The sequence below is a fragment of the Lutra lutra genome, chromosome 5 (assembly GCF_902655055.1).
Source record: "Lutra lutra chromosome 5, mLutLut1.2, whole genome shotgun sequence".
Taxonomy (NCBI): Eukaryota; Metazoa; Chordata; class Mammalia; order Carnivora; family Mustelidae; genus Lutra; species Lutra lutra.
Window position 1 is genome coordinate 5,946,039 of NC_062282.1, and position 14,617 is coordinate 5,960,655.

At 51.9% G+C, this 14,617-nt stretch overlaps 1 protein-coding gene across 2 annotated transcripts in view; it reads left to right on the plus strand.

The window, feature by feature from the left end:
• Positions 1-14,617, plus strand: part of ADCY2 (adenylate cyclase 2) — a 422,161-nt gene that overhangs the window by 388,858 nt on the left and 18,686 nt on the right. The window contains exons 20-22 of one of the 2 annotated variants that reach the window (XR_007127384.1): positions 682-823; positions 9,312-9,458; positions 11,035-11,142. Coding sequence is in view for 1 of the 2 variants with exons in the window: in XM_047729460.1 (XP_047585416.1) it covers positions 665-823; positions 9,312-9,458; positions 11,035-11,142 (414 nt within the window). In the remaining variant the exon portion in view is untranslated. Of the gene's footprint in view, positions 1-664; positions 824-9,311; positions 9,459-11,034; positions 11,143-14,617 lie in introns of those variants that run through there. The other variant, XM_047729460.1, reaches the window with a different exon arrangement.

Sequence of the window (14,617 nt, forward strand, 5' to 3'; positions counted from 1 at the left end):
CATTAAATTTCACTACATGATAAAGCATGAACACGTACATTTTTACTAGCAGGCGTCATCTTAATTAAATGATCCCCAAACGAACTTTTGTGTAAATACAATGTCATTCTCTCAGCGCAATGCCGTTCTAAATGACTAAAGACGGAATTTTCAGTGAATACTTAATCTCAGAATTTTGTGGTGGGGAGAACTGATTTTCAAGGAGTCAAGGCAAACGGCCACAAATGAGCACCCTTATTTTTTAAACACAAATGATCCCCCAGTGCGCTCTCTGGGCTAATGCATTTCCCATTTGTCATTCATTCATTGTTTATATCCCATTATGCCTCTTCTCCAAAGATAATGGGAGCCATCTTTTTATTAACGTAACTTTGCAAGAAGCCTCCCACGTCACTGACATCACTGCCCACCCCCCACCCCACCCCATCCCATCCTGTCCCCAAGGCTGGTTCTTTCCAAACTTGCTTTTTTGCAAGGGCAGGTGGAGGGTTGATGGGGACAGACTTGGGAGCAGCCGCGGGCTTTGTAGGGAGGGAGACTGTTCTGTTCGGGGGGGTCTTTTTTCAGTTTTGTTTCATTCTTTTTGTTTTCTCTTTGAAACCTCCGCTCTCTGGCAGGACAAGATGCCCTACCGTTTCTTTACCTCTGTGTCCTCTTGTAACAGAGTGAATATTACTGTAGGTTAGACTTCTTATGGAAGAACAAGTTCAACAAAGAGCGGGAGGAGATAGAAACCATGGAGAACCTGAACCGCGTGCTGCTGGAGAACGTGCTGCCCGCCCACGTGGCGGAGCATTTCCTGGCCCGGAGCCTGAAGAACGAGGTGGGGCGCCACGGGGCGGTGGGCTGGGGCAGGGCGAGCCGCTTCTGGCCGGGACCGGGAGGCCGGTGGCCCTTTGGACACCTGCGTGCTGCACATGTCCGCTAGTGGCCTCAACGGGTCCGTTTTGAGACGATGCTGACGGGTTTATAGGGATGACAGCAGGGACTCGTGAGTTAGACTCCCCTCCAAACATGGATTCATTATTCCTGGTTTTTCTCAGGGTGCGGCGGGAGGCTCTGGGGTTCCCAGCAAGTCACAAAGGTGGCCTCTCTGTGGTGTGAGGGCCGCCTCCCTAACCGGCACAATTCCAGCAGGCATCCCACGGCTCGCAGCTTCCCCGAGGGCCTCTTGAGAGCCTTAGAATTTCAAAGTCAGGACTTAGAATTGAGGCGCTATCTGCACAAGGGCAGGTCCAAGACTTGGGTCTGCTCCCTCGAATGGGTAGAGGTGCCGATTTCTGGGAGCGTCTGAGGGAAGGGATCCTTAACTAGAATTGGAAAGACCAGGATGTCGTTGTCACGTCAAAATGACTGATGAAATCAGATGTCACGATATCTCTTTCACGTTCCTGACTTACAAGAGTCAGCGGGTGGATGGGGGCAAACTCATGTTTGAGCACCCGCTGTGTGCGAAGGCCTGCGTTTGGCGCCGTGGGGGGTTCAGAGGTGAGGTGCGGTCCGTGTTTGGGGGAGGTTCTTGGAGCAGGCGAGGGGTCTAGGAGCCCGCAGATGCGGGAACTTGCTCATGGAGAAGCCGTGCCTCCAGGATGCTGCGGTACAAAGCAGTGTCAAGTGAGAAGGCTCGGAGCAGTAGTTCCCCGGAGCGTGTTTAAAGTTGACGTTGGGTAGAAAGCGCCCGGCGGTGAGTAGGAGCTGAAGGTCATCACCATCGTCCTCCTGGAAGCCTGCCAGCCATGGGTCAGGGTCCCACCGCAGGTTTCTCTGACTGTGGACCACTCACTTGTCCATTTCTCCTGCTGCTCTCTGCAGGCGGTCGGTCATCCGGCACCTGTCGGCCTGCTGCTGGCAGATAATGACATCCCTGCTTCTGTTAGAAGGAGCCACCTGCTTTCAGTAGCGACAGAGAGCATGTTTGTCTGTCTGCCTAGCTCTCAGTTGAGCTCATAAATTCAGTGTGTGCTGAATGTCGCCCCTGCCCTGTGGCCAGGCTGGTGCTGGGCTCGGACACAGATGGATGAGACAGAGGCCGCCCCATCGCCCGGAGGGGACAGCATCCTCCTGTGTGCAGGCAGACTGGCATGAATGTGTGAGTCTGGAAAGGCCACTGCTATGAGGCAGCAGCTTCCGAAACTGAAAAGAAAGTTCTAGAAACTGGCTGGGGGGATAGAGGTGGGGAGGGAGAGAGTGAGAATATTCTGGCTCAGGAGGCTACCTCTCCACATGGGCATTTCGGGAACTCTTCAGGGACAAAGTAGGAATCATGTCACGACATCAGCCTTACGCCGTGTTTCCGTCTTTGTCAGATAAGGAAAGTGGGTTCCTTGGAGGGCCTCATGCATGGCCCCTTCACTCCTGTGTGTACTTGGAACCTGTCTTGGGCCCCAAGGAATCCCAGCTCACCAGTGGCTCCCGAGGATGGCTGGTCCTCACTGGCAGGACCCAGAGCGTGGACCCAGGCCGCCTGCAGCCCTGTTCGGAAGGAGGCACACGCTCCGTTTCAGAACCTTCCAGACTCACCGCCATGGGCCGCTCCAGGCCCCGGAGCCACAGACCCACAGCAGGGGTCTTTGGTTTTCGCTCCGGGTGCCGCGATCCCCGCACATCATTGCTGTGTTTGCCCTGGCTGCCCAGTTTGCTCAGTACAGTAGAGTGACACACGCGGAATCTTACGCTGGGAGCTTCGGGCCAGCGAGATGGTCCCTGACACGCTGGCAACATGCTGCACAGCCGTGGGTGGCAAGGGGCTCTGTCGGGGAGCAGAGGACACACGACTGTCCTCGGTTGTGACTTCCCGTACCGCACCACCAGGTTTTGTCGGTTAGGTTAAAAGGGGGGGCAGAGGCTACCCAAGCTGCCGCTGTTAAGTCTAGAGGATTAAAAACTTCCAGGGACCCCCATCGGGCCCCGCAGGGCAGGACAATCCGCCCCATCTGCTCAAAGGCAGCGCAGCGGCCAGGGCGGCTTGTGCTCTGCGGCTGCCGAAGACCACACGCTCGGCGCTGGAGATTGTCCTGGTGATGAGCCTCCTGGGGAATATCCTGAATGCAAAACAGAGCTCGATGCGCAGGCGAACAAGAGAGAGAATCACTACCCCTCCCCCCCCTTCTAACAGTCCTGAGTACCCCACCAGGAGTCTCAGTCGGGGGGATCATGTTTTTCAGGTTTTTTTCCCCCAGGACTCCTGACGAGGTTACTCTAAGGAGACTCATTTGAGGGCATAAACCATAGCAAACTCCTGCCTCGTCCTTCTGACTTCCTTACAGGTTGGCTGCCCGCCTTCTCCTGTCCCCATCAGACCTTTTGTCCTCGGGTGACTATCCCCGGACAGAAGAAACCATTCCCCGCCCCAGCGATGGGGAATCCTGGCCTCGGAGCCCCAGGCCGGCCAGGCTGCTGTTGCTTGGCTTTCGGCAGCCAAGTGATGATGGCGTGTGTGCCGTTTGACGGCGAGGATCCCGTCAGGGCCATCAGGTGTCAGGGCAAAGTAGATGCTGCCTTCGTGAGCGCTCACTCTCCCTAAGGCTTTCTGAGGGGGAGGTCCGGCTGTTGTGGAATGGTTTGGTCCCTGAAGAGGGATCTTTTCCACTGGATTCTAGACCAGGCATGGCAGAGAGCCACCAACAGGGACCGTGGGAGAGCCCTGCATGCAGGAGCAAGGCTGCTTGAAGGGAAGAGATGCCTGGCCCGCCTGCCACCCATGCCAGCTTTCCTCCTTGGACTGGACCCTGCTTCATGGCTGAGAGCATGGGTCTGGTCCCAGCCCTGGCACTTCCGAGCTGTGAGACCCAGGCCTCCTTCCTCTCAGAGTCCAGGACTGATTTTTAAAGCAGTAATTCATGCAGAGCTCTTGGAGTGGTGCCTGGCATGCAGTCCACACTCAGTTTTAGTTATCTTGTAAGTAAATACCCCAGATTTATGCAAAACTTAGGAATCACTGCCCACTGGAATTTATTAATAGTTTTAAGGAAGTCTTCTTCCCCAGCCATTACATGGCCCAAGAAGGATGGGGAGCAAACCCCGATGTAATCTCTTTGCCCTCCATTCTCATTCCCGCAGCTCCTCCTCTAGGGGGTGGGCTGAGCTCCCACGCCTGCCAAATGCAGAGACCCAGGGCTTGACTTTTACAGTTGTGGAGGTGAGGGTGGTAGGGAGGGAGACAGGAGCATGCCTTTCAGTTCACCATAAGCATTAATTACCAAGGCTTGGCTTTCTGGAATATTCCTTGGGAACATGACATATGACCTTGGTCAGGACCGATGTTAGCAAAGAGCCTTCCAGCTCTTTCTGATTCTCCAGCCCACCACATGGATGTTCAGAGGAAGTGAATTTCCCTTCAGAAGTCGAAAAATGGTTTAATCATAATAACAATCCCCGAAAGTTTTGATTTCAACGAAAACCTGTTCCCTCCGCCTGTGTTCCCTGCATGTGGGCTTGTGTCTGCAGGCACCTCTTCCTTTTCACAGGCTATTTGTTTTGCTTAGCGCTTCTGCACACCTCCCTGTCCCTCGGCTGCCCGGGGTCTTGGCCAGGCCTAGGCAATAGGCCATCCAGGCTCAGGGAGAGAGCCCTGTGTGCCGGGCCCCGAGCCCTTGAACTGCCCTTGGGTCGCAGGAACGTTGCGAAAGGCCTCTTGAGTGGACATCAAAGCTAGCTTTCATCACTCATTGAAAAGACTACGTTTTGTCACTGAGTGGACCCTTTGCCAAGTCTCCAGGTGGTAAGGAGGCTTGTGATTCTGAACCAGGCAGCCTCGTTGCGGGAGAGCGGAGGCCTGATCAGAACAGGACCCAGATGTCCCTGCGGGGATTCACCAGGTATGCAGACAGCCGTCCTTCCCAGCCATGGGCCCACGCCCCCACCCTGTCCAGCCAGACCCCCTAACCATGTTCCTTGTAAAGGTAGGCTAGAATGCCACCCGGCTCACTAGGGGCCTTTGTGCTAATTACTTGACACCCCAGAATAAATTAGGGCATTAGGTGACAGTTGGAGACCCAGATGCTACATGGTTAGCACATAGGTCAACTGGGAGCAGGGGTAGATGGGGGATGGGAGGTCCTCCTGGCCATGGAATGAATCGGGGAGAGAGCACTGATGTGGGAGTTCAGAAACTGAGTGCTAGTGTCAGTTCTGAACATTTTCTAGGCTTCCAAGCAGACATGTCCACACCTGGGCATACGCAGCCCCAATCAGGCTTTGTTCTCATGTTCTCTCTACCGGCGCCCTCTCCAGCTAGACCCTTGAGCCCCTTAGGGCAGGGCTTGTGTTGCTCATCTGTGGGTCTGAACACGTGGCATGAAGCCCAGCGTGCAGATGGCCCCCGGGGGGAGGATGTGAGTGAGTGGGCACGCGTGCCCACGCACACACACAGGCCAGATGCTAACGTGAGTTTCTGTCTGTGACCCACAGCAGGAGCTCCCATGTTCCAGAGAGGGCACTGAACCCTTTGCGCATTTACAAATGCCCTTCCTGAACACTGGTTGCATGATTCTCAGCCCTTCCCTCGCAGGAAGCATCCGAACGGGCAGGAGGCTGGAGGAGGGGTGCTGGACAGGATGTAGTGAGAGGTCAGCCTCCTGGGGATCTTCCCTTCACCTCCAGCCTTGTGCGTGGGCCAGAAACTGCCATGTGTACCCTATGCTGGGACCACTGAGTGGTATCCTGGGAAAACACCTACATCTGGGGGACACAGGTGACAGGCAGGTCCCAGACAAGTGGAAAATGCAGCGGGAGGGGACTGATCAAAGTGTTTGGGCCGAGAGAGCTGGGACTGCGGGTAGGGATGTAACTGTCAGGGCTTGGGAGGGCAAAGGAGGCTGAACGTTGCTCGGGGACAGAGCAAGAGAAAGACAGTTGGCATAGGGTTCTCGGGGATGCTGTTCTACAGAGCCACCTGGAGCGGGGGAAGGCCCCAACAGAGAAGCTGTGAGAGCAGGAGAGCCTGGGGCAGAGAGTGGTCCCAAGCAGGAGGGAGCATAATCGTCCACAGCAAGGGAAGCTCGGGCGGGATGCTGAGTGATGGAGGAAGCTACAGGAAGTCCTCAAATGACCCTTTGCAATGTGGGCCAGGTGCGAGTGCCCCGGAGCGGGATGGAGTCAATGGACTGCTTTCCCGCTCCGTCAGACACTTCCTTCTCTCCCCAGCCTGCGCCCCTGGAGGTCGGCAAAGCCTGACTAAGCACGTTGGGGAGGGTCGAAGTCGGCGAGTGCCACCCCGGCTCCCCCCGCTGCCGCAGGCTCGTGCTGCTGGAGGAGAGCCTCACGTGCAGCCAGGTTCCGAGTTTCGACCTCTCATCGGGCCGGGCACTTTGATTATTGACAGGGGGACTTGAATCACCCAAGAGTGACAGGAAGAGTCACAGCATTGTCCCGAGTCTTCGTCCAGGGTTGGCTGGGGTAGGAGAAGAACAGGTGTCACTCACTCGGCAAACTGCAAGGGGCGGTGGGCACAGAGGCGCAGTTGTTCATTCTTATGTCTTAATTACCTGAGCTTATTGGGCAGCGTGGTGCTATGTGAGCGAGGGTTGAAATGACGCCCAAGCTCATTTCTAACTCCAAAGCTTGGCGATGCCTCTTGGCAGCCATGTGCCCAACCAGAGTCACCTGTTCTAGACCCTGAATTCCAGAATCTCCTCAAAGGCTGCTCACTGCCCTGCCTCCATGCGCAGATCCTCTGGAAATACGAGACAAGCTCAGGCCATCAGCCTCTCTGGTCCTCTCTGGCCCCAAGCCTAACTCAAATACCTGAGGGGACCTCTCATGAGTTTAGGGTATGGTTCTAAGCTCTGCAAATGTCACTGGCTCCAGAGAATTTATGAAGCTTCCCATCAGTGATGTTTCCCTGGTTCTCAAGAAGAGTCCTTGAGCCTTGAATTGGGGACCATGGGGCCAGAGACCCATGCCCATCCTTGGTGTTTCCCCAAAGGTTCCCAGTGCCTGCTCTGTAGAGAGAGTGGCTGAGAGGTTTGCAGCCCAAGCCCCCAGCAGCACTCCCCACCTTCAGAGTGCCCAAGCAGGGCTCTAGAGAGTAGTCCTGGCCCCGAGGCCAGCGGGAACCTTGCTGTGTCACCCCACTCCCATGACCTTCCATTTCCTCATTCAGCCTGTAGTTCATAATCCAGGCTGCACAGCAGAAAAACCCGTGGACCTTTCCCAAAACATACACACCGTTGGTCAAGGGGAGACCCGTTGGTGACTCTCCCATGCATTCCTATTTAGGACAGCGAAATGAGATAATGCGAGACTCCCTCCAACAGATAAACCTTGTTTTATCAGACTCCAAACCAGTGCGGTCAAAATGCACCCTCACCCATGCTGCCACATTCAGTGTTATGTTTCCTTGTCTCCCATTTCTGCCTGCCCTTCAAGACCTCGGGGGAAGGAGAAAAGGTCACATGATCCACACGTGGTGGGAGGCCCGCACTGCCCCTGAATCAGCCCTGAATCAGCTTTGTGGTCTTCGGGACATGCGGGTTCACATGTAAAGTGTAGCGTCTGTAAGGGTCAAGTGTGCATCAGACTTGGTAACTGTGACCTTGGGCAAGTAATATAACTGCCCTCGACCTCCGTCTCCCGTTCTGTACATTGAGAATAATAGCACAGCCTCATAGGACGGTGGCCAGGGGCAAGTTAATTAAGCTTGTGGAGTGTTCAAGCAGCAGGTGTGGGGTCAGTGCTGACCATTCCCGGCCTTCCTCTTGTCATCATCATCGTTCCCCAGTGTCTCGCTCTGGTCAGTGTCAGCAGACAGTGGGGAAACACGGAGGGGACAGAAAACACTCTGTCTTACAGATGTACTCCTTTTCCTGAGGAGTAGGGAGGTCAGTGAAATGCGTATTTCTTTGATAAAACTGGCATTTTTAACTAGAACAGGCTTCTAGTGGGTTCTCTCTCCCCAGTTCCCTGAATCCCCGGCTTCATCAGCATCACTAGAATCTAAGCTCGCCTGTCACATGGGCCCCACGTTGCCTTCCCAGGGTATCAATGCTCACACAGAACTTCTCAGACAAAGTACCGTCCGCACAATGAGCCAACTCAACCATGTTGAGAGCCGAGTAGAAAAGAAAAACCTTGATTCCATTGTCTGTGTATTTTGTGAAGATTATGAGGCAGGAGCAGAAGGCATTGCAGGGCGGTCGGCCCTGAGAACAGGAAGCCAGCGTAAGTCTAGCTTTTTCAGGAAGTCATTGTGACCTTCATGGGTCGCCATTGTCCTGATGTGTTTGTTAAGAGACCTCAGTGGGAGAAGAACGGTTCTTCTGAGAGGCTCTTCTGAGAGCCCTTTACAGGGCTGTTGAAGTTGCGGTCTCCCTGGGTGCCCCAGAGAGCAGAGCTCACCATAACAGCCATGCGGAGTCCATTCCCTCCCCCTGCCAGGCACACAGGAAGTCCTGGCCACCTGCATTCTTTCTCCACTTTGAGGTCAGTCATCTTGTTTAACAGAACACTCCTCATGGTCCCTGGTGGAGGGGGTATTTCCCGTGCTGCACTGCGCCCACCATGGCACCTGGACTTCCTGCCACTGTCGTGTCACCTGTGGGCCCTGATGAGCCAGCGCCAGTGGGAGGACAGCTCCTCACCGAGGATCAGCCTCTGTGCCTACATAACAACCCTCCCTTTCTGAACATGTCACTGAACTTGAAGGTTGTATGTTGAAAACATTATGAAAACACCTTAAAATTATATTGACAAGACATTGTAATTTTATTCATGTCTATGGATAAAGAACCATGAACCTCTTTCTACTTAAAAACAAAGGGCTATGTTGAGTAAATAGTGTTGGTGTTTGATTCTCTATGAGTAAGGAACCTGGGGAGTTTCACTGGATCTTTCTGATGTCATTGAGAAGTACCTTGATGGGTTCCATCTGCTCCTTTCAGGAGACACTAAAGAATAAAATGCATAAATGCAAAGGGCGTCATTTTAGGCATCACAAGTCATTGTAGGCCAGTAGAGTAGTTTGGGTTTGCCTTCAGTTGCTTAAAGGTCACCTCTTTTACTAAGTCAGAAGTCTGTGATGTCTTGTCATGGTCTGAGTGGGGATGGCAGAAGGGATTCTACCGGAAGGACTCCTCCGATGAGCTGATAGAGCAGTGGGAACAGAGGACTCGGAACCTGCCTCCTGCTCCTTAGAACCCTTCACCGGGCACCAACGGCCGCGGTCTGGAATGTGCTTGGGGCTGGTGTGGGGGAGGTGGAGTGGGACACTGGGCGATTTCTTCACCAGTTCTAACATAGAGAAACACTTGCCTTAAAAGTGTGTTTGTTGAAAGGGTTTCCTAGTGCTCAGCGCCTCCTTTTCTCCTGGGCAGGACTTATACCACCAGTCCTATGACTGTGTCTGTGTCATGTTTGCCTCTATTCCGGATTTCAAAGAATTCTACACGGAATCAGATGTGAACAAGGAGGGCTTGGAATGCCTTCGGCTCCTGAATGAGATCATCGCCGACTTCGATGATGTACGTACTGGAGAATTACCCTTGACGGGTAGGGGTAGCCCCCGTCCCACACTGTGGCATTCTTGTGGCCATTGCACTGGAAGTTAGTCCAGTCTTGTGGCATATCTTGAAATACGTCTTTGGGTGTAATTTTTGCTGGCTGGCTAAGAATGAAAGCCTTTTGCTCTCTTATGGTCCTTGACTAATTTTGGAGAGAGAAATATGGTTTTTTTTGTGAGATCGTATGATCCGCAGGTACAAGTACCAAAATCAATATCAATAAAATGTCTTTCCACTGTGCTCATGAATTTTCTCAAAAGGCTTGAGTTCCAAGGAAAATGCTTGCTTATCTCTTGATATAAAAAGAGATAAGGAATGTATTTATCATAGTAGATTATTGGCATATCTATCTCAGCATACTCCAAGGTCAGATATCAGCTTGAATTGTACAGGGATGATATGCTTTATTATTGAAAAAGCAGTCTGTGTGAGGGATAATATATCTTAGAAGGGACAAAGTATATGCTTCAGAATTTGAAATAGGTGTCATTTTTTCAATTTCCAGTATTCTGCCTACATAGAGAAAAATGTGTTTTGTTTTCTGGTAAGAACAAACACACTTGTGGTTTAAGGATATTGCTACATCATTCTTACAGATATCAAGCAAAATATAGCAAAATTGACATACATGAACATAGGTTCATCAGGATCCATGGAACTTTGAAATACAGTGATGAAATTACTGATGTGATATGATGGTTTCGGGCCAACCTTCTAAATGTCTTGTGTGACCTGTACATTTTTCTGTACCCACCATTGTGACTATGAGGTTGACTCAAGACTTAACGGTGAAGTCATGGCAAGTAGAGATTCCCACTGGTATGCCCAAAAGCCAGACTGCCAAAAAAGGGTCAAGATGTTCCCAGTCCTCAGTTGGTCCCATTGTCCTCCTGAGCAGAGGCAGACAGCATCTTTCAGAGTTTCCTTCCCTTCCTCTCTCTACCCCTTCTCTTTTCCTACAGCTTCTGCTCCTATTTTTACCTATTCTCCAACCCACCACAAGTCCTAATGTACTTGGATGGGGAGGAGGCCAGTAGGAAGCTGGTAACTGATACCAGAAACTCAGACAAGAAATATTCAGGTCAGAGCTAATGAGGGGAGACATTCTAGATCATTCTTCCCCTTACATCTAGAGCTCAGAGGAAAAAGCCAGTTCTCAGCATTATAATTGGTCATAAATCACCCTCCCCATGCACAGAAGACCTCCCCCACTGAATCATGTTTGTGCTAAGCCTTTCAAACACAGTGTTGGGAAATTTATTTGAGGCCATGCACCATAATTTATCCTAGTTTCTTCACTAGCAGATTTTAAAAGCTAATTCATGTTAATTGGAAGTAAAACATTATACTGCATTTCCGTCCAAGGACACTGTCTTTATGGAGCATAAAGTGTTCTTTCTCAACCAAGCCCAAGGTCAAAGTGTGAGTAAGCAGTGGTTGAAATAAGTTGTCTTTCCAGAACCGTGAACTAGAGTTTGAGACTGTCTTTAGAAAGTGCACCCAGTTAAATCACTGAATGCTTGTCTTTGCTTCCCAGCTGCTGTCCAAGCCGAAATTCAGTGGAGTTGAAAAGATCAAGACCATTGGCAGCACGTACATGGCGGCAACGGGTCTGAGCGCCGTGCCCAGCCAGGAGCACACCCAGGTACAGACCTATCAGCCCCCCAACAGCACATAGAGCCTCAGCTCCACCCATAGACCCTCCCTGGGGCCCAACGGCCATGTGCTGACTCAGAAACTGTACTGTGCGTACAACCTAAACCTCAGTGATCAAGACCTAATGAGAAAAAGAGATTCCAGAGGCTTCTCAGGGTCTGTTCACAGAAGTCCTTTCTCTAGTCAGCAGGGGTAGGAAAAAACAACCCGTCTGGCAGCTGCTTGATACCAGATAAATATACAACAACGGGTAGAAGATTAGAGCTGTTTATTTTAGGATGACTCATTAAAGATGGCTCCTGGTCTTTTGATTAAAACCGATGTGGTCCAAAACCACGCTGACCACTGAGAAATTTGGTTGAGAAGGTGGTTTGGGCAAAATTGAGTATCTTCATTCAATTAACTATAGTTTTGAGGGGGTTTTCTGTTATGTTGTGTTTTGTGTGTGTGTGTGTATAGATATGCTGTGTAGCTTGTGGTTCAGTAAACAAGAACCCCCTCCCTTTTAGGACAGTGGGCTCCCTGATGGCTCCAGGACAGGTTTGCTGTGGAGACAGAGGTGGTGGGTGCAACTCAGAGGAACAGAACTTAGCAGAGCACAGCTTGCTGGAGGCAGGCCGAGTCCTCCCAAGAAAAGAAGGGCTGAGCCCATCTGCTCTGCTCCCTCCCCCACAACCCCCTCCCACAGACTGGATGGGGCCAGAGAGGGACAGAGAAACAGCAGCATTCTGAACAGAGCTCCCTCTGCTCCTTTCCCTCAGTATTCATAGGCAGAGGCTGGAACGTGAACCATCTGACTGACTGGTAATGCTAACAGTTTCCCAACTTATTCCATTTGCTCTTCTCCTTGGGTGTTTGCTTCCAGATTATTTTTTTAATAGGTAGGCATTACTTTAGTAATAAGGAAAAGTAAAATTAAAAAATAATATAAAATATAAATAACATGAAATATAAAATAATATATTAATATATATTATATAATAATATAATACATAAAATCATATATAATGTTAAAAAGTAAAATGAGCAATAAATGAAACCTTAGAAGACTCTTACCTTGGGTTCTGAGTAGCGCCTTCCCAAGCCATCTTGGTGTCAGAGGCAAAGAGAAGAGAAGTGTGTAGCCCCACATACATGGTATTGTGTATTTTTAATAATTAAATTCTTATTGACAGGACATTATAGTATTGGAAAATTATAAGATAGAGGTATGAAAATATGTAACTTTTTAAAATATTTTATTTATCTATCTGAGAGGGAGAGAGCACAAACAGGCAGAGCAGCAGGCGGGGAGGAGAAGCTGAGCAGGAGCCCTGCACGGGGCTCCATCCCAGGACCCTGGGATCATGATCTGAGCCGAAAGCAGACGCTGAACTGACTGAGCCACCCAGGCGCCCAGACATTATCTTGAAATACCTTAATTATACCAAACACAGAACTGATGATCATTTTATTTTCCTGGCGATAATGGAAGCAAACTTATACTTTTTGAGCACCTTTGATGTTATGGGAAAAGTTAAGCATTAAAAAGTAACATAAAATCTTACCTACAGGAAGGGACCTTCTCCTCTTGCCTGAGGCCGTGAGGTGTTGGGCACTTACTGTCTTAGTCAGCGAGGGCCGCCGTAAGAGACCACCACTGGCGGAGGGGCTCAAAGAGCAGACGTGGCCTGCCTCGTGGCTCTGGAGTCTGCAAGCCCAGCATCGCGATCCTGCAGGATATGGGGCTGGCGAACTCCCTCTTCCTGCTGGTAGACAGTCCCCTTCTGACTGTCCTCGCAGGGCAGAGACAGAGATAAAGAGAACTTGGGGAGAGGGTCTGAAGGCTTCAAGATAGGAATTTTGGCAGGAAACAATTCGTTCCACATATTTACCTTTATTTCAAGTTTTGATATTTTAGTTCATTCTGGATTTTTCTGCATTCATTTTTATTTTCAAACTATTGCATGAGGATGTCATTTACCCTGATTGTTGAGCTTTTTGCCACCTCCTGAAAATTCTGTGCCTAAAGGGGGGTCCCGCATTCACGTCACCTCATCCCAACCCTGTTCCATGAGGCCTCGCAGGCCAATCTGCCCTGGTGAGCCTTTTAGGGTACATGACCTGACTGCACCCACTCCAGACCTTAGGTCACCAACAGACCTTAGGTCCCCTTTGGTAGAGGCTCAGAGTGGAGATTCTCAGAGAAGCTGCTGCGTGAAAACCCATTCAGCACTGGGGCTGTAGGGGGGGCGCATCCCCCATCATCCCCTAAAGCCGAACGTGTCGTGCTCTGCCTCCCCCGGACGCTGGCTCTCCAGGGTGTCTCCCTTCCCTCAGGTACACTGTGTGGCCAAGAGTCCTTACTCTGCACGTCCTCTCCTCCCTCACGAGCCCCGACACCATAAATCCCACGCTTGAACACCAGGAAGCACTTCCACATTCCAGAACCCAAGTCGGGTCGTGTGCCCTGCACACTTACTCTCGGAGTCCTGTCTGCTGCCTCTGGCCGAGCCGGTGGTCACCTCCACCTAGAAGCCCTTCCTCCTTAGCTTCCGGTCCGTCGCTGGGCTGCCTGCTGCCTGGGGTCTCTCTCGCGCGGACCCTGACACCTCCTCTCTGTCAAGGGCCTCCCCTAATAATCGATCCGTGATCCATTCCCTCTGCATAGTCAGCTCCTGCCAGCCCCATCATCGCCTCCTGACATGGGGCCAGGCCTGCGTTTCCAGGTCTCCACGGAGGGCCGGTCTCCCACACCCTCATCTTCTGAGGTGGTATCCCCCCCCCCGAGATTCCCCAGCAGGGGGCGCTGTGCCCAGCGATGACCAGGGTTTGTCCCGTGGGGGGTGGAGCACGTGCCCAGGACGGCACTTGGCTTCCTTCCCTGTTTCACGGACCTGCTCCTGCTGATGGAAAGAAACCCTCTGCTTTTCCCCCGCGACGTTTGTGAACTTACTGAAATACCTCCTGGCCTGCTTTAAATAAGCCTAACAGATCCCCCCGCAACCACCCATGTCCTAGATGGAGGAGAAACTGAGGCACAGCAGAGCAGTAACTGGCCCAAGGGCACAGAGAGAACAAGTGGTGACAGAGCAGGGCCGTCTGCTCCGGGCAGGGCTCACCTGCTGCTCCGGAGCCCTGGGTCCCTCAGCTCCTTCTCCGCACCCCAAGCCCGCACCACGTTCATGGCCGCGCACCGAGGTCCAATCTGAACCCCTCAGTCTCTGCGGCCCCCTGCCTGACCTTGACGTCCCTTCCCTGCCCCGCAGGCCCCATCCCCCCTGCCCTCATCCACCACCGGCCCTAAACCGGCCTCAGCTCCCCGCGAGCTGCTTCCTGACTTCTTCCCAGGCCGCACTCTGTCCTAAGTGTCGATGGACCGCGTGGTGATGCGGAAAGAGCATGACTTTCCCGTGAGACCGCTTGTGACGTCCTACAATAGCTAAGCTATCTGCCCCCCTGGCTTCCTCACATAAAATGGGGAG